We start from the raw sequence: 20,016 nt of genomic DNA on the forward strand, positions 1-20,016 counted from the left end.
CTGAGCGTGTGTCACTTGAGCCAGGGAAACCATGCGCGACTGCTTGGCCCATTACAATTGCAGTGTGAGACCTGATGTAAATGTTAAGCTACTGCATTGTATCTCGCTTGCAGCAGACAAACATTTGCATGATCAGTTCCACAAGGCGGTAACTTGGACGCTGTGGTAACTCGATCACCATTTTATGGCTCAGGCATTTAAACAACTGCATCAAGCCAGTGGGTTAGATTATTTCAGCTGTAGGGGAATACAAAATGAGAACCGCGCCTGGCACATGCAGAGTTACCTTTCCAAATGTGCATCCTGTAGAAATAAGATGCTGTAGCATCTCTGGCCAAGTGATTCCAGTATCTAAAAGCAGCTCTACTCAGGTGGTGTCTGCAGGTGTGTTGTGTCCAGCTCTACAGTATTAGTGAAAACAGGGCTAGCAATACCTGAAGGCTTTCTGCAGTTTTAATTCTTACTGCATTAAGAAATCACTTTTTGTGTGGGAGGTGAGAAAGGCTAGCTGGGCTAATAAGTGATGATTTAAATAAAAAGAAAAAAAAGGTATAGCCTGCATGGGTACAGTTATGTAAGAGGAGCTGACAAGGAAATAGAACAGTGTCTCTCTGTGAGCCTAAACCGAAGAACTGCTGGGGATCTGGGCTGCAGGATAGCTTTTAACACACCCTCTACTTCCTTTTTCCCTTTTTGGGGCCAGAGATTGATGAATTTATGGCACAGCAAGCAGGATGCAGGCTGTGACTTCAGCCAATGGTGTGCAGTGTGGTGGTGTTTACCTAGCTTACGTAAGGCAGAGCCAGCCCCCGGTTAGTCAGAATGCGTTCCCCACTGCTTAAGTAAAAGCACACGGCAGAGGCACTCAGTCTGGCAGTTGCTGGGATTTAAAGGAGTTGGTGGATTTTGTGTCTCTTAAACAAGACTGAAGGCTTTTCTCTACAGTGTAGAAATACTGAGAGAACAGAAAGATACTGGTAAGTGCTCTGCATGCCATCGTTTTTACGTTCTAGTGTTGCACTGTTTCAGTCTTTATAAAAGCCTTCTCAGCCACGATATTTTTTAAGAAGTTCAGTGATATGGCTGAAGGGAAATCTGAGAACAGGCAGCATGTTTGCAGGCTGCTTTCCCACCTCAAACAAGAAGAGACATTTAAAGTGCACAATGTACTAAATGCATCTTGTTCACAACAAGTCAGTCGCTTCTCATTTTTAGTGTGCGGAGCAAGATGCCTTGAAACTGTCGGTGTTATCTAATAAATCATACCGAGGGGAATTTCTCACAGAGCTGTTAAATATTACTGTTGTCTGAACCAAAAGCGGTTTAAATGTAATTATAACTCTTATTTGTGCAAGATGATATAAGACACTGTGTGAAAAAGCTTGAGCGTAATAGAGACATCTGTTCAGTTGATACTTTGGTACATAAACTGCCTCGTCAGGAAGTCAGAAGCTCAGAAAACAAAACGGTAATGTTCAGGTCTGCAGAACAAGAAGTCATTGTGGTTTCCTGCAAGTACAGGGTTCTCAGCTATGTATTCTACTTCAGGTGCATCATACAGCAGATTTCCCTGTGCTCGGTAATCAAAGCATAAAAAGCTCCATCTATTTGTGTAATGGCCCTTTTAAAAATAAAATGCCTGTATTTTGGTATATACTCTCCATCTGTATATGGAAGTTGTGATTCTCTCACTGAATTGCAGTGAATGTTGGGATTGCTTATTTTTGAGGTAATACCGTGTAATTTGTCTGAAGGCAGCAAGAGTATAATTTAAAAGGATCGTGACTGCAGAGTTCTCTGTCAGAAAATTAGACCTTCCTTTTGCCACTTTGTACCACCATTGTACAAGTTTGTTTTCCTGATTCTGCTTTCACAAGGCACTCCATAAAGATATAAAAAGGTAGTGCCATGTTTAATGAACAGATAATGTTGTTATCAGTATGCCTGTTATACTTTTTTATGGCTTCATAATTACGGCTTATATAAATAATCTTTAGTTGAAAATTTGAGTATGAAATAAAAGCTCTTAAATAGTTTGTAGTAACAGTCTCAGTGCAAATACAACCAAAAACTGGCATATAAAGTTGCAAATTAATCTTCGTAAGTAGCTTGTTTGAATTACTTCCACTGGCCTCGTAGTTTAGCTAATTCAACAAATGCAAACTGTAGTTTCTTGCTCTAGTGCTGCAGGTTGTTTGTTTTTTTTTTTTTTAAAGCTTATTGGTTGCTTTTAAACTTTCCTTTACCTTGTATGAGGTTGTACGTTTTGTCACTGATATATCTGAAAGCTGACTTGGTGGGCATGGGTGGTAAGTGTGCGTGGAAATGTGGCAGTTTAACTGGTGAAGAACTTTTTTCTCAGCTAATTAAGGTTATGGATAATATTGCAGTGACAGCTTTAAAATAGCCACCCTGTGCTAAAAGACAAATGTTTTCGGCTTCCCACACACAGTCTGAATTACATCATTTATAATCTGTAGGAGGATATCGTGGTTTCCTCAGGGGAGGATCAGCTGTTACTTTTCGTAACTGAAAATGTTGGATTTCTTTTTTTTTTTTTAAAAAAGAGAATATTTTCAGAATTGATTTTTGTCAATCTGCTAGGGTGGATCATTAGCTGTTACATAACTCTTTCAGTTTTAATATGCCTGGCCCTGCTCTGATCCCATCAATGGCAATTCAGAATTACAGAAGTGAAGGCAGCAGAAGTCTGATTGGAATCAAGCCCTGTGCGTAGAAGGATTTTCCATCTTCTGAAAAGGAAAGCTATTTTTGAGTACTGCCATAAAGTACAAGTTTTCATGTAGGCACTTCTATTATAAGTCTTCCTCTAAACTGTTTTCCTGAACAAAGATGCTTGTCCTCGCGGCATTGTTCCCAAGCTTCATAAAATTGCTAAGAGCTGCTCAGATTTGCTTCTGCGACTGAAACCGGACTTGAAGCAGCACGCTGGATGCCAACCCAACTAAAACTGCTACTTCTTACACTGGAAAAGGTTAGCTGTAGTCTTGGTGCAAAGCAGTAGACTTGCTCATGCGCATCAAGTTAATGCCCCTGTGGAAGTGTTTATAGGCAACATGCTTTTTTTTTCCTGCTAAGATTCTTGCATGATATGTTTCCAGGCTTACCAGCCTACCAATGGCAGATGTCCCCAATAAAAAGATGCTTTCATTCTGTTTGAGAATGAAAAACCCCTCTATTGGGATCTTACAGATGTTCTCAAGGCACAGCAGCAGATAGTTGTTTGCATTGTTTTGTGCTTGGTATCCTGTGAGGGAGAGGCTGCTCATTTCAGAGTTTGGCCTTGTTGTCTTATTTTCAGTACTTTCATATCATAAGACACTCTCGTGTATATAGCAGATGACTAAGCTTATTCAGAGGTTATAAAAGAAAAGGCAAACAGTATAGACTAAGGAAAGAATAAGCCATACAAAACCTAAAAGCTGAGATAAATTTCCACATTCCCAAGGCTAATTCTGTACTTTTTTAGATGCTGAAATAATTCCCTTTTCTAGAAAGGAGGGGAAAATTAATTATCCTCCTGTAGAGGAGGAAAAGTAGCACTACTGATCTGAAGGGACGGCACGACTTGAATACTTAACAGCTGTTTTGCTATACCTTTCCCATGCATCTGCGGTGAAGGATGTAAGCTGTAGACAGAATCTGACTAATCTCAAAAGTGAAAGATAAAAACATGCTGAACCTAAAGTTCCAGGTATGTGTGTGAAGGCAACATGAGCTTATTTTTAACTAGAAACTGGGTGAAAGACGAAAACACACAACACTCTTCTGTGACTTGCATGTTCTCCCAGGCAATCACTCCAGTAAAACCATTTTAACAGAAGAAGCTTTCAGAAGGAAGACAGTTAAAGGAGAATAACTTTCCAGTGCTGGTTTAACCATCAAGTAGAAGAAAGTGATTTCCCAATCTTTGCCTTCAAAACCGCGGTGATGCAAGGAGCTGATTCCTTGTTGCTTACACCAGTGTGGATCAGCAGTAACATTATCAGTATCAACCGAGTGACACTAATGCAAATGACAAGTACATCCCCGCAGAAAGCAGGCACTTTGAAACATGACAACCTGTGAAGGTACCAACGTTTCAAGACTGAGAAAGAATATCTTTGAGTGGGTCTTACATGACAGTCCATCTTCCACAATGTGCTGCCACTCCAGGTACTTCATATGTGTGCAGTGCTGTAAACTGCTGTGCTCATGTTTACCGTGTTCCTAAATCCAGCAACCTGAGCTTGATCAGGACTTCTAATCAAGCAAGGAGGTAGTCTGCTGGGAATTACATTTATTTTTAACTTCTCTCTGCTTGTTTATTGCTTCTCCCTTCTTCCACACTTGCAAATACCTTCATCTTGAGAGACTAGTATTCCACACAGATTTTTGTCTCGTGGTTACCTTAACTTTGATATTCTAGTCCTTTAAATCTGAAAGTGAAGATTTCATCTCTGAAGGAATAAGATGTAACCATAGGAGAGAGTATGCAGTACTTAAATATTGTGTATGTGCTTAGAAGGGTCTGCTTTCCAATCTTGCAGTCACAAGATTGCCTAGTGAATTTGGTACGAATGCTAAAGAACTTAAACGTGTAAATGGATGCTGATGAACTTGGGTGCTAATTGTGTTTAGTCAGGTAATGGCACTATTCAATGTGAAGTCTTCTTTTGAAGAACAGTGTGGTGCTTCACATCTAAATAAAGCTCATGATGTACATCTAGCTGATCAAAAGTGCACCTCAGGTATGTATTTCAGTTTATTCCTAAAATGGTGTTGGGCTTCCTGAAAATGAATTCTAGTCCTAGAATAATTTGGGTTGGGAGGCTGCCTGGTCCAGTCCCTCTGCTCACTGGGACAGGCTTAGATCAGGGTGTTCAGGGCTACGTGCAGCTGAGGTCTGAACATCTCCAGGAATGGAGATCCCACAGCTGCTCTGGATTTTTTCCCCTAAGAGCTAATCAGGATTTTCTGTGTTGCAGCTTGTTTGTTGCCCTATTCTGTCCCTGCATACCTGTGAGAAGAGCTGGGGTCTATTTTGTCCATATCCTCCCTGACTTAAAGCAGAATTGCTGAGTGAAGAGACGAGATGTTGCAAGGGTTGTAAATGGAGAACTGCAAATAGCAAACTGTATAAAAACGTCAGTAGGCAAGCTATCTTGTGCTTTATTTCTGTAAGCAAAAAAATAAATAAAAATCCAAACCCTAGAATATGTAGATATAGAACATAAAGTAATATTATAAAAATGGAAAAATATCCCTTTTCTGCATCTGAATCAGCATATTTTTATTTTAATTTACTCATTGACAGAGGACTTCTTTTTATACAGTGAAAGTGTTTTTTTAATGCAGTATTTTAGAAAAGGGCTAGTCTGGCACTAGCTACAGTTGCTAACAGCCTATAATGCTGGCTCTGTGTTTAGAAAATGATGGTAATTTATTACAAAGAGACTTTTATTCTAGTATTTTTAGCTCACAGCAGAGTGTTTAATGAATCTCTGCTTGGGCTCATTGAATTTATGTTCTCCCCTCCCCCTGCCCTATTTTAACCATTAAGATACTGCTATTCTCGCTTCAATTCTGAAAGCTGCACTTAGTCTTCTAAATAGCAAGCTTATTCACTAGGTGCTGTGCCCCAGTGCAAACAAGACCTGAAGCCTTTCTATAGGAGCCAGTAAAGACTTGTCGTGAATGTAGTCTCATGATCAGGAAAGACAGTGCAACAATTGAGGATGGCTGCTAAACTAAAGCTGATAATTCAGCCAAAATTCATTATATCTCTGGGTCCCCCACTGGAAATAGTATGTTAGTGAAAGCGCCCAGCCTCTTAAACTTACATTTGCCATGAAGCATGGAAACACTGTTTTTATGTCCTCAAAGACTTAAACCTTGGCGGATAGGAAGTGAAGGAAGACAAATAGGTCAGATCCTGATGTTGGGTTTGACTAGAGCTAATGTATGTCATGAAGCGACTGAAAGCATGTCAGATTTGCAGTGCTCTGTGAGTGAGTCCATTCATTATTACATGCTGCAGCAACACATGGCTTGCTAGGTCTTCCCAGAGAATCGTCTGCCTCCGGATTCTGACTAGTGTGCGAATGTGACAGGAGAGGGGGCAATCCTACACGAATCTACTCAGAAATCTGGAGCTTTCTTTCTGCCATCGCAATCTTTGCCTTCCGTGACTCAACTGAGTATTTAAGAACAAGAAGGCTTGTAGGAAACCGGGTTTTCATTCCTAAATAGAATTTAAAATAGTTCTTCAGTTTAAATGTCATCTCTTTCCGCTCCCTCGAAACAGTTACACATGAGGGTATTGTGCAAGTTACCTTCCATGATCTTTCTCCTGGCTCCAGAGGAACCAGTTGTAAGAACAAAACAGTATTGTTCATGACTTCTTCCTTTTCCAGTTTCTTATTTTGAGACTGCAAGACGCTAACTGGTACCCATTGTGTTTTTGTGCTAACAGCAAAGTTGTGCTCAACGAGCAGCACCTCTTACCAACTCGAGTAATGCCTTTCTGAAACAGTTTTCTCTGTGTGCCAGTTGCTTTACTCACAAGATCTGCTCAGTTATATAATACAGGACTGTTCACAGAGAGGGGTTTTCAGGCTTTAGTCTCCTCTTTGTAGCCGAAGCAGAGATCTTGAGGTGAAATTTTTTTGCTACCGGTTATGCGATTTTGAAAGAATATAGGATGGGGTGGGATCTTGTAGTTAGCACCTTATTCCTCATCAGTGTTTAAGGGTATGGAAGGACTTTCAGAATTCTCTGTCTAGAGTATTTCAGAATAGTCTGTCGTTCTGAGACTACATCCATGAAGCCCAATCCACTGATGCCTGAGATGCTGCTGCAAAAGTAATGGTCGTGGCAAAAAGCTGACTTAGAAGTGTTCAGTTCAAGTGGCCAGTTGCTCAGTTGTACACTGGCTCTACAGCACCTAGTTGACTTTTTAATATATTTAATCAGCCTTTCCTCACACTTGGAAGAATTCTACTGTAGTACACTAGAACTAAAAATCAGGCAGGTCATTCTGTAACAAGAAAAGGCCCATTCTGTAACTCTGAGTTGACAGGGAAGAACCACTGAGTATTTCCTTCCATAAGTTCTTACATACTACATCCAGCTTTAAAAATCTGCTTGCCCACTCTGTTTCAGCAATGGGGATATTATCCATGGCCTAGAAGACTCCTCTCCAGTAAGTTTTATTTTCAGACATAAAGTTTTGCTCGGAGTAGTCTTTGGAACCTTGTTGGAAGAATACGATCAGCATTTATTTCCTTTGAGGGGGGGAAAAAGAAGTCTCTTCCTTTTGGGTATGGTACATTAGGGAGATCATAATGTGTGAGAAAAAGCGTGTACAACGCTGCATTTTTTAGGGGCTCTGAACTTGATACGTGCTTGAACTGAAGCTTCTGGGTGTTAATGGTTGTAAAAGTGATGTGTGCATCTCATAAAGGTTCTGAGACGTGTTTAAAAAAATCAAGTTCAGAGATTAAAGCCATGCTTCTGAAAACGTAGAAGCAAGCTGTTTTACGAGTGGTAGCTCTAGACTTCTATTTCTTGAACCTTCATTAAGTCAAATAAGAAGTGGGCTTGCATCATGTGTGCTGCTCCCAAAATAAACTTGTCTGGATTTATTTAACAACAGCAACAAAAGTATTACAGAGGAGCTGAGCAGTAGATGGGGGACACTTTTTCTTGTATTAAGACTTTCTAGTTAACATGTACTGCTGAAGTCTGTCACATGAAACTGTTGGCTTCTTTTTTGGTTTCTGCTCAGTCATCTCTTAAGAGGTTGCTGGCCACCTGTTCAGGTGATGCTTTAAAGTAGAGTCTCCCTTAATTGTTCATGTGTAATTAGTTTTGAAGAGGATCAGAAGCTGACTAGATGTATTTTTCTATCCTATTTTTTTTTTTTAGCTTTCCGTGACAACATTCACTTGGATGATGAGAGGGGAAGTTATGCCAAGCCTTTTTTGTACTAATGGCAAAGCTTAGTTATTTTTGATGCTTGCCTTCCCCCCTTCTCTGAGTGAACCGATTAGCTCTTATTTCAAACGTCATAGTGTAGGGTGGGTGTTACTCAAATCTTTTACAATGTAATGGTATTTACTACTCCCATGCAATTTCCTCATAGGTGGTGGTACAGATTTCATAGCAGTTTTTATCATTCTTTGAATGCCAATTTAAAGAACAACCTTCGTGCACCTTAACAAAGAAATCAAATGGGACAATCTCTACTTCATGGTGTTATGTCTACAGGCATGAATAGAAGTTTTAAGGCCAAATTTTATTATTTTTTTTAATTTTTGTTTGTTTTTCAATTTTATGCTTTTAGGGGCAAAACTTTGGGCTTTACCTGGAACAGGTAAAAACAAGCAATCAGGACATGCTTATGATAACATCACATGTGCTAAACAGAAGGACAGTCTTTGCTTACTTTCTTATTTCAGGCAACTTTAAAAATCCGTAGTATTGAGACTTGAGAGCAAAGCAGAAAAAAAAATGGAGAGAAGAATGAAGGATGAAAAGAAAGGTTTCAGTTCAGTCCCCTGGCTGTGTTGTATGGTCATCACAGCTAAAGTTTGAAGGACAGTAAGATGTCCTCAAGTGTATTTGCATGAAGCTCTCCTAAATACATGGGGCAGCAAGAAGGCATGAAGGAACATATGAAGATAACATTGTCAGCTGACTGCAGGTGTGGATCAACATATCCATGCTGAATAAGAATCTGATGGATTGAGAAGGGTTGTTGAGGGCCAAGCTTCTCTGTGGTGAAACAAAGAGAACTGAGAGGGTAGGGATCAGGTCAGTAAAAGTATTTTTGTACCAGCTTCTGAGCAAATGTGAGCAGGATGTCAGACTGCTGCATCCTTTTCTCTGTAAGGGTATATATGAGGGGTAGATAAAATCTGCACAGTGATGTCTTTTCCGCTTAATATCTATTTCTAGGTAGAAGTAAACAGAGATACTACATTGTATTTGTGATCAAAGTCGATGACAGATTACAAGAAATGTTATGTGGGCCAAAAATGTTTATTTGAGCAGAAGGCAGAATATTAACAATCAGTACTGAAAGTACAGAACTAAAAAGCTGAATGGTTTTCTGAGTCAGTATGAAAACTTATCTGGAAGAACCAAGGGAACGGCCTTGTTTCTGTTAAAGGCAAGCTCAAACAGGCTGGCATCAGCTTTGTTCTTTACGAAGCATGTGCTGTATTGGGTAGGTGCTGCAGGAAGGTCGGAAATGGGTTGGGTGGGTCAGAATCTGGAAGTGTTACTAAAGAGAAGCTATACAGAATACTAGTGGGAACTGCTCCTCGGAGCAAAAGGAGGACCAAAAGTTGCATTCCGAAAGACCATTCTCAGTAAGAATTACTGGCAATTCCTACAGGACATCTGGTTCAAACAGCTGCTTGTATCACTTCTGTCTGGTTAAACAGAGATCACATGGCATGGCCCAGACTTGTACAGTGCACTCGATATACAGTTGTCATACAAATTCCTCCAACCTGCAGATCCAGACCATTTTTGGAAAGCTCTGAATCACATACATTCTGTGAAAACTTCTACCTCTTTGGTTATAATGTGCTAGTCTTGTTTTTTCTTTAAATTTAATACCCGTCAGGCTCTATTTTTTGATAGATGAACGAACGATGATAAGAGAAGCTATATACCATTTATAGTAAAAACTAGCATGAAGGAAAACTGGATGTTTTATCAAGGCTGTATAGGAATTTTCTAAATGTACTTGTATTTTTTGTGTGCTCTTGTAGTTGTTGCTGGCAATTCAGCCAGAACTTATGTGCCTTTATATGTGTGATCTGTTTAAAATTATTTCAAGTAAAACCAAAATTTAGAAAAGCACCAGGTAGAAAATATTCTATCTACTCTGTCAGGTCAGGAAGAAGAAAAGATAAACGTGCAGGTTTGTATAATTGATGTATTTCAGTGCCTCTTACATGTCACTTTGTTTTTACAGGAAATAATGAAAAAAGCGTGCCACAACTCTTGATCAGAGACCTGAAATTTGAGAAGAAGTCATTAGCTAAGCTCATGTTTTCTCCTGATCAAGAAAATCATCCATCAAAAGCACCAGTGAAGTATGGTGAATTGATCGTATTAGGGTAAGTGCTTGTGTGTGTGTGTTGGCAGTGAGAATGAAGGTAGAATTTCAGAGTGCGCTTAGAGTGGTTAAACTGCAGGTTGCTGTGAGAGGTGGCCATGCTCTCATTTGAACTCCTTTTGCATTGTATCTTGCAAGCATACAGCTGAAAGTGAGTAGCTTTTCTTTGGTAGCTGGTCTTATTTAAGGAAGGGGCTAGACTGCCTGGCTGAGGGAGGAGGTAGGAGCATGGTTATCTTTTTCAGCAGCAACCAGGTGACACACGTAATGTGATACATTGGAAAACTGCACTGCTGTCTGCGTACCTTTTTGTGAGCACGGAGGTAGGGCTGTAAACAGCAGAGTCAGATGTAAGTTTATTTTCAACTCTTGTGTTCATCCCAGGTAATTGTTTTGTGACAAAGGGAGCCACTTTGTGAATTTCCTCCAGGTTGGGCCTAGGCAGATGACTAGTATGATAGTGTTTAAGAACGTGGTAGCTGACTCTAATACCAAAGTTCAAACAGAAAATGCTAAGAAAGCAGATTTGCTGGCTGGTCTGTTTATGTTGAGAGTCTGGGGGTTTTCTGATGGATTAAATTGAAGTCTCAGAGGACAGCATATCTGTTTTTTCTGGGTTTTCATTTCAACTACAATTCTCTGAAATGGTAGTTCTCCACCAGGTTTGGTGAGTATTTATGGTCTTTCATTTACAGTGTGAACACACAATTTAGAGATAAAACTACAGATAAGCGTATAACCTTACTTGTTTTCTTCTTTGTCGCCCAAGTCTCTTCTGCTTGTTGATAGTAGCTTTGAGATTAATCTAGATAGTATTCCTTGCTCTGCAAGCTTTGGGCGTATATGCTGTAGTTCTGTGGGCATGTTTCAAAATTGTTTACCAATTCTTAGATTTCAATAGATGCAACTAATAGGAAGTATGTAACTTTTCAATATTGTACTGATTACGAAGGCTTTGTACTTAGAATTTTTTTTCGGGGGGGGGGTCTGTACCTTGTGAGAAGCTAGGTAACACAGGAAGATGGACTTTATTCTTTTTCTGTCCTTTTTGATAGGTACAATGGGTCTCTCCCAAATGGAGATAGAGGAAGAAGAAAAAGTAGGTTTGCTTTATTTAAAAGGCCCAAGGCAAATGGGGTGAAACCTAGCACTGTGCATATTGCCTGTACCCCTCAAGCAGCAAAGGTAAGCTTGATTTGTGTAGTTCAGTCTTACTTCTCTTGGTGCTGTCTAAAAAGTGCAGGTGCAGTGAAATCAATGCTGTTATGCTGAGATGAAGTTATATAAAAAGCACAAGTTCTGGCTGTGAAAAGAATCGTTCATATTTATTCAAGGATTTTTGATAACAGTCAGGGTTAGCAAGAAACCATTCAGCAAAACAAATCCAGTGCCCAGCCCTTGTCATGTCCAGAAAACAAAATGTTTATTTTGTGAAACATAGGTTTTCAAGGGTACAGGTTAGTCATGTAAAACACTTTTTTTTCCCTCCAAATTTGCTACAAACATCTGTTCTAGACTTCCTGTTTTCACATTCATTCATGCTTTAGGACTAAGCTTGCTTCACTTGAAGCTGACTTTGAAATAGTTTTATCAAAGCTGCCTGCACTTGCTACTCAGCCCAGTGGGTAGGAGTTCCCCAGAGATGAGTACAGGTGGGTTTGGCACGGCATGTTTTGAATGGTTTGTAATCAAATTCAGGGTTCCCAGTAAGAAGCAATGAAGGAAGGGTTTAAATCTTGAAGCTGAGTTGTATTTCATGTCAAAGCTAAGGCTATTGTAGGTAAGGTATTACTATGAAATACTTCTGTATTGTAGCGATTCATGTGTGTGCAATAATATTCAGTAAGAAGTGGGTCACTTCTACTAAAACCAATGGAATTCAAAAATGTCTAGGCCCTTCAACAAATACAGTACTGTTAAGTGTTTGACTCTAAATACTCAGACACATAGGAACATTGATTTCTAAACTCAGGAAACGACATAAATATTTTCAAATCGTGCATTTTGTTGACTGAAGCTACTCTAGCATTATGTACTTAACATTATACCTATAGGACATCTGTGAAAAGAACACTAACTTTTGTTAATTCTTTATCGTATTCAAATAATAAGTGCTATTTAGAAGCACTTCATAAAGGGTTTTTTGTTCAGTTCCTAGCAGGTGGATTTAGTTTCGCATGTGAGGCACGGCATAAGTCTCTAGAATGAAAATTGAGATTAACTTTGCTGCAACTTGTGCAACCTGTGCTGAGTTTCTCCCTATTACCCTGTTTACCAGCACTGCTCGTTACATTTTTGTCCACGTAGCTTATTAATCAGTGATTTGGGTATGTACTCAGATCTTTCCTTTAGAATGAAGTCCCTAAGTTTTTGTTGTCATTTTGCTGTTGAGAAGTTCAGGCTGAGAAGGCTACGAAGGTGTTCCAATCAGTTTTAGCCTTTGCCCTGGGTTGTTTTATTCTTTGTGTCAAGGCCAGCTGTGCTTTAATACCAAGCATGACTAATCATCTGCCTTGGTTACGTGTACTTTGTTGCAGCGTGCGGTAAAGAGACCAGTTCGGTCTGTTGCTGAATCAATCGTGCAGCTTTTTTTTAATGGCCAGGACTGGTTTTGGTGAAGTTTAACTACAGGTGTGTCACTAATGAGCATCTGACTTAATGTGTTCATTGAGCAGAACAAGAGCCTGGTTATGCTGTCTGCTTCGCTGCTGTGTTGAGTAAATCTGTTGTTCACTGGTTCAATAATTTGTGTTTTTTTCCCATAGGCAATAAGTAATAAGGACCAACACAGCATCTCTTACACTTTGTCTCGGGCCCAGACAGTAGTAGTTGAATATACCCATGACAGCAACACGGATATGTTCCAGGTATGTGAAGTAACTGACATCCGAAAGTATTTGCGCTGGTGGTGGTTTCTAATGAGACATTCTCTGAACACACTTTTCTCAGATGCAGAAGTTCACGTGTCACTTTCTGCACTTCACTTTTCGGAGATGTTTAATTCTGTTTGTTCCCAAGGCCGTCACATGAACAAAGCTGCATATCTGTGCATCTCTTCTTAGGCTTATTTGGTCAGACGAAAGCTGTTTTTGTGACTAATGTACAGGATTATGGTTTTGTCTTTGACTGCAAGTCTCTGAACCTGTCTCTATTATTCATTTTGCAAGGAGGGACTAAAGTACACAGTTCTCTGAAGTATTTGGAGCTTTGCTTCCAGCATTTATGAAGGGATTTGGGATCAGCCAGTAGGAGACAGGGTAGAAGAAATGCAATGTGAAAATATAGAAAAGCTTTTAACATAGCTGATATGACCCTCTGACTCCTTTAAGCAAACCCAGAAATAGGTTAAAGGTGTTGGTAGTACTGAGAGAGGAGGCCCAGTTCAGATGTGCTGTCACTTCAGAAGAACTTTGCTGGAGTTCCTGTATGTAAGCAAAGGAACCACAAATATATGTACAGCTGTGATGTTCACTCATATCTTGTACTTATTATTTCCTGTTTTTCTCAAAAGGAAGGGTTTTGTTATGGGTTTTCTTGTGTTTTCTTTCTTCTGATTCCTGGACTGATGCTGCATTGATTTTTTCATTATACCTAATTTATGGAAAGGAATTTTGCTGTCACAGCATTTAGCTGTGACGACATGGCAGGATTTCAGGAGCTAGGAGGTGTTGGTATGTGGCGAGGAAGCTGCTGTGCAACTGCAGATATCTACAGCAGAGCAAAAGGGCTGTAACAAACTAACTGCAGCGTAAGCTATTGCTTGTGTAAGTGTTCTCTCTTCAGGCAAGCTATGGCATGTATGCTGCTCTAAAACTGCCAGTGGCAATCCATGTGTACTGATGGGTTATCCTGCCTAAGAAAAAAAGAAAACAGAACAACATATTCTGACAAAGCAGTTTCAGTCTCATGAGAGCTCTCTAGCCTTCACCAAAAACCACCTCGGGCCCTGGTTCTTCTTCCTAGCAGTTAGTCAGTCTTAATATGTTAAAACATCTAAGTTTTAAGAGCTTATTGAGACCTCTGGAAATGAGTGAAAGGTAAAAATATACAAGTGTGCTTTAAACCTGGCTGTGAGGATGTTTGGGACAGGGATTTAAATTCTTATTTTGTAAAGAGAAAGTCAAGATGATTGGAAAAGCAGTCAAATGCATGCAACTTCATTAGAACCAGTGGAGTTGCACGGGACTGCAAAGCTCGTTCTTTTCCATACAACCAGAAAAGAAGGCACAGCTATTTTGCAGCTTGTTATTTCAAAGAACAGAATGCAACATCTGCTTACAACTGGATTTTTTGTGTGTTGTGCGTATCAATGTAACACCACCCTCACCCCTGCTGCAAGCATCTTGTACCTGGTCTGTCCTGACAGATGTGCTGTTTCTTGGTGCCCCACTGGAGCTGGAAAGTCAGCTCATGTAATCTCTCTCTGGACAGTCTTTCCCTAGTCTGGTGTTGCTCAGAATATTCTGGGCATGCAAAGTGACTGAATACCACTTTTTTTCCCATCTAACTGCTGTTCCCAGCTGTTTTGGCACTGCTGCAGCCAGTCCAGCTGACCTCGTTCTAACCTTTCTGATGAGAAGACCTTCAATGGGAAATCTTCTCCAAATTGACTTAATTACATCTTTTCATTTCTCCTTCCTTTGCTTGGCTGTACTCAGCCTTCAGAATAACTTTGATCACATGGAGGTGGAATAACTCATCAATTCAGATTAGGCTTTAGAAAACTAAATTTAGATTGGTGGAGGGAAATGCTTCAGACTGGAATGTCATGATGTTTTCTTGATCATTTTTAAATGCTTTAGGCTTGAACATTGCTAGACCCAGAGGCAAACTTCTAAACATATTTTGCATCCCTTTTTGCAGATTGGTCGATCAACAGAGAGTCCTATAGACTTTGTTGTGACAGATACGGTTCCTGGAAGTCAGAGTAATTCAGATACGCAGTCTGTGCAGAGCACTATATCAAGGTTTGCCTGCAGAATCATATGTGAACGTAACCCTCCTTTTACTGCAAGAATATATGCTGCAGGATTTGACTCCTCGAAGAACATCTTCCTTGGGGTAAGGGAACTCTTTGTTCTCCCAGATCGATGCAGGCTTGTTTTACAACTAATTTGTATCTCTACTTGAGCAAAATTAGAACTTGTCATTGTTGTCATTCTTCTTAGGAGAAGGCTGCGAAGTGGAAGACGTCGGATGGGCAAATGGATGGACTAACCACAAATGGAGTTCTTGTTATGCATCCCCGTAATGGATTTACAGAGGACTCCAAGCCAGGGGTGTGGAGAGAGATATCTGTGTGTGGGAACGTGTTCAGCCTCCGTGAAACCAGATCGGCTCAGCAGAGGGGAAAAATGGTAAGAGTGAGGACCAACGTTTTATGTACCATGTTTAAAATGGCTACAGCCACCAGTGATACAGCTTGGGCATAAACAGAGGCCAGAATCTGCCTCATTCAGTGCATTTGTCACCTCTGTAATTAGCTGCACCGACTTAAGTATCTGTGTTTGTAGATGAAAGGTTCTTGCTCAACCTGAATAACTGACAGGTTGTCTCCGTAGCATTTAACTGCAGATCTGGGCTGCTCTCCTAAATTGAGTTGCCAGTCTAGTATGCTCTTCTGAAAGATGTGATAGTTACGTGGATGATTTAAAGAACGTTTTCCTGATTCTACCTTTTGAGTTTATGCTTTTAAAGTTCTCCCACTTTTACTTTTTTAAAAGAATAACTAGTTTTATTAACACCTGCCTATACACCTGGATATCCATCTCTCTGTTGATATCCTGAGTTTTCCCCTTCCTTTTGTTTCCAAAGCACTGGTGACGCTTTGAGATGATTCATTTTGGTATGACTTGGGGTCTCTTAGCAAAAGGAAACACAGCAGGAATACTTGTGTACTGGTGCAGTTAGCTAGGAATGCCAGGAGCTCATTTCTCTTCAGGAGAAGAAAGCCTTGTGTAGAGGGGTGTGTGTGTGAATAAAATACTCTACAGTACGAAGGGGAACTCAACAGGCCTTGTGCTGTGCCATTCTTCCTTGATGCATTTCACGTAGCATATCTGGCAACGTTATAGGGAAGGAGCTGAGAAGAGAAATTAAGGTTGGATGGGATCTTTTCATGGTCTTAATCTTTCTTATGTCAATCTCCTCAGAAGTTTTATTTAAAAGAGGAAGCACTGGGTTCTGTGGCTGTCTTCTACGGCACACTTGGTAGTTGCTTGAAACTGGATCTTCCAGGCAAATTTGTATTATGAAAGTGCCATATGTTACTCTTCAGATAATGTCAGGTGGCCCCTCTTTCTCTTCCTCTGTCCATCACAAGGTTGAAAACGAAACGAACCAGCTCCAGGATGGCTCTCTAATCGACCTGTGTGGAGCAACGTTGCTGTGGCGCACCGCCGAGGGCCTTTCACGCACTCCCACTGTCAAGCACCTGGAGGCGCTGAGGCAGGAAATAAACGCGGCGAGGCCCCAGTGTCCTGTGGGGTTTAACACCTTGGCGTTTCCCAGCATGAAGAGAAAGGATGTTGTAGACGAAAAGCAGCCGTGGGTGTACCTGAACTGTGGCCATGTCCACGGCTATCACAACTGGGGCAACAAAGAGGAGAGAGACGGCAAGGATCGCGAGTGTCCCATGTGCCGCTCTGTCGGCCCCTACGTGCCTCTGTGGCTTGGATGTGAAGCTGGGTTTTATGTGGATGCAGGACCTCCAACGCACGCCTTCAGCCCGTGTGGACACGTGTGCTCAGAAAAGACAACTGCTTATTGGTCCCAAATTCCTCTTCCTCATGGTACTCACACTTTTCATGCAGCCTGTCCGTTCTGCGCGCATCAGCTGGCTGGTGAGCAAGGCTACATCAGACTCATTTTCCAAGGACCTCTCGACTAACACACGTGTAACCGAGGACTGCAGTAATCTAATAAGCTAAGCGATTCTGATTTTTAAACCAACTGTTTTTCGTATTCTCTGGGCTTTGCTGGTTTGCATTACGATGAAGAATTTTTTGGTTTTTTGTTATGACAGCTAAATCCCTCTCTATTGAGAAAAGTCTGGAAATGGAAGAGACAGGGGTAGGAGGGGAGAAGTCCTGCTTCTTTAGTTAATAACTGCTTCTGAAGAGCTGAAAGAAGTGTTACAGAGTGAATTTAAATGCCTTCCGTTCAATGGTTTTGAATCACATGCCCACAGTGTTTGAAAGTTGTTTCTTTCTTTTTGTATATGGAGGGTAAATAGTTCAAAAAAAACATTAGTTTACAGCTTGGATGCAAACATTGTAAAATATAATGTGTATATTAACTCTTTTCTATTTATCTTTATTATTGAAAATATGTAGGATGTGTAGAGTAGCATGGTCATAGTGTGTTACATCCAGCAATTGGATGTGTAGAGTAGCTCTGGATGGAGAAGGATGTGAGATGGAAATGGTAGAAAAATCTTTTTTAATCTACAGTACTGAGTTCTTAGAATAGTTAAAATGCTTTTTAAACAAAGCTAATGCAAATTATGATGGCATAAAGGTGTGCTTTAACCATGTGAAAGGTAGCTAAGAAGGACTTCTTAAAATGTCTTTTTGGTAGGACTGTACTTACGATCTGGTTATGAAGAAGATATTTACCAGACTCTTTGAATATGCAACTTAGTCTAGATTAAGGGTTTTTTCCTCCCTTCATGTTAACACATCTTTATTTAGCATTAGTGACATTTGTGAGGGTTTTCCGATGTTTAACCATTAACAAACCAGAAAGATGAGGCTCGCCTTGTTCCTTGCTGGTTGGGGAGGCGGGGAGAGGTGGATGTGCCCGTGCCGTGTGTGTGGGGAGCGGTTTGTGGACCGGCCAGGGCGATTTCACAGCTTTGCAAGGCTTGTCAGTCACACCTCCTGCCTTCACCTGGCCTGCTGCACACTGGCACGGGGGAGCCACAGGCTTCACGTGCTTGCCTTTACGCTGCTCCGAGGAAGGAGCTGGGTGCAGACGCTCACCTCGGCCTCCCCTGGAACAAAGCAGAAGCCCGGTACCTCCTGGATGCGCCCCTGCATCCTGGCACCTCCGTGCACTTGACACAATTGGCAATCTGTTAGGGAAGAGCTGGAGCTGGGCCTAGGCTGGACTCGGGGTGGCAGGCTCTGGCTGGTGGTCTCTGGCTCTCCTTTCCCTGCCCTTCCTTTCCCTTCTGTATCCACCAGAAAAGGCCAGTGCACTACATCCAGCTTTGCTGCTAACCCACCGTGCTTCATGGCAAATACACAATCTGACTTTTTTTTTTTTTTTTTAGGATTGAGTTGAGCTTTTTTTGGGCCAGCTTCATACTTTTTTTTAATATGTACTGTATAATTGACAGTAGCAGATTTCTGTACTTTATAGCGTAGCTTTAATTTTCCTTTTCAAAGCTGTTCTAAACTTCTTGGTTTAAAAAGAGACCTATGTTGCTTAGATGTCATGAATTATTTGCTTTGACTGTCAATTGTTTCTCCATTTTTAAAAAAGAAATTATATATATTGTTTGGTTCACTCAGGAAATGCATGTGTCAGGAAATCTGTATTATAATTTCAGTTAGCTGTCATGTACAAGTAACTGCTGTTACTCCCTTTTCATAGAAATATAACTGATTTTGACATTTTCCAGATTATATGCATTAAGTAATGAAACTTATGCAGCAAGAAACCCCTGTATTGTAGTTGTTCTAATCATTTTATTCAAACTATATTATACTGTAGTTTAATTTTTATTTGCAAATTAATTTATTCAAACTATGTGAGTAAACACTTTTCAAAAATAGAGATTCTGGGATTGTCTGTTGCTTTGTTTCCAAGAGATGAGAGAGGTGGCTGGAGATGACTCTCCCATCACTTGAGGTGTGTTCTGCACATGTGGATTAAGTTCACAAAAATTAACTGAAGAGTTTGTGTGTTGTCCTGCTCATTGGATGTGACCATTATACTGTGTTTTCTGTTCAACTCTACACTGGCAAAGGCAAAAGGCAGTTGTTCAAATGGATGTCGTTAAATGATCTTTTCCCTGGGTAGGTTGCAATTAGTGAAATGTAAGCAAAAACTTCAGCCAGATGGCTGGACTCTTACAAAACTTCAGGAGCTCTTGATTTCATCGTCCACACAATCAGATTGACACATCTTCTCTGCTTGTGATCTTGCTGAATGTAGGGATGTGAAAAGCCAGGAAAGGAAATGATGAAAGCAACAAAGCAGGATGAGTAATGTAGAGATGAACGGTGAAAACAGGTTGAGAATTGGACTGTAGTAAGCACCAAAAGCAGCGTACACAGCCTGAGTTGGAGGCACAGCATGGAGCCAGCGGTGCTGTGGTGGTTGGGAACACAAACCTTCAGCTGGAGAAGGAAAGAAGGGCAGCTTGTGCCCAACACACAACCATCACTAAGCCTGCACCCTGTTGAGATGTTTTCATGCTTCCATTATACTTCACCCCTTCCCTAAAAAAGGGAGACTACAGAAAACAGCGTGGTCTCAGCAGAGCCAGCTGTTCCTCTGGGTAGCATTATGCTAAGGTGTCGCTACCCAGAGCCCTGTGCTCTGCCACACACTGCCTGTTGTATGTTTTCCCTGACCCGAGGTGGGCTGGTTACTTCTGTCTTTAAATGGGCAGAACGCGGGTGTTCAGAAGCCCGAGACACAGAAACCCCACTGCCGAAAGCAGGACAGCAGCGGTTGAGTAGGCTGAGGAACAATTTCCATAAAACATGCAAGCTAACTAAAAGCAGTGGCTTTGACCGTGCTTCCCTATTGGGGCTCCCCTCTGGGCTTCTGTTCTTTAATAAACAATTTAAACAGAAGGTCTCATGCTCTATAAACTCCAAAATGAATGCCAGATTAGAAGTAAAATCATCCCTTTAACGCAAACAACT

General features: G+C 40.8%; 1 protein-coding gene across 4 annotated transcripts in view; it reads left to right on the forward strand.

Moving 5' to 3' along the window:
• Window positions 1-18,385, forward strand: part of PELI1 (pellino E3 ubiquitin protein ligase 1) — a 43,297-nt gene extending 24,912 nt beyond the window's left edge. For 3 of the 4 annotated variants that reach the window (XM_032185039.1, XM_032185041.1, XM_032185037.1), the window contains exons 2-7: window positions 9,992-10,136; window positions 11,191-11,320; window positions 12,901-13,002; window positions 14,999-15,196; window positions 15,304-15,492; window positions 16,458-18,385. In XM_032185039.1, coding sequence (XP_032040930.1) covers window positions 10,066-10,136; window positions 11,191-11,320; window positions 12,901-13,002; window positions 14,999-15,196; window positions 15,304-15,492; window positions 16,458-17,024 — 1,257 coding nt within the window. In that variant the 5' untranslated portion in view covers window positions 9,992-10,065 and the 3' untranslated portion in view covers window positions 17,025-18,385. Of the gene's footprint in view, window positions 1-824; window positions 978-9,991; window positions 10,137-11,190; window positions 11,321-12,900; window positions 13,003-14,998; window positions 15,197-15,303; window positions 15,493-16,457 lie in introns of those variants that run through there. The other variant, XM_032185038.1, reaches the window with a different exon arrangement.
• Window positions 18,386-20,016: the final 1,631 nt, after the last annotated feature.

The sequence above is a fragment of the Aythya fuligula genome, chromosome 3 (genome assembly GCF_009819795.1).
Source record: "Aythya fuligula isolate bAytFul2 chromosome 3, bAytFul2.pri, whole genome shotgun sequence".
Classification (NCBI taxonomy): Eukaryota; Metazoa; Chordata; class Aves; order Anseriformes; family Anatidae; genus Aythya; species Aythya fuligula.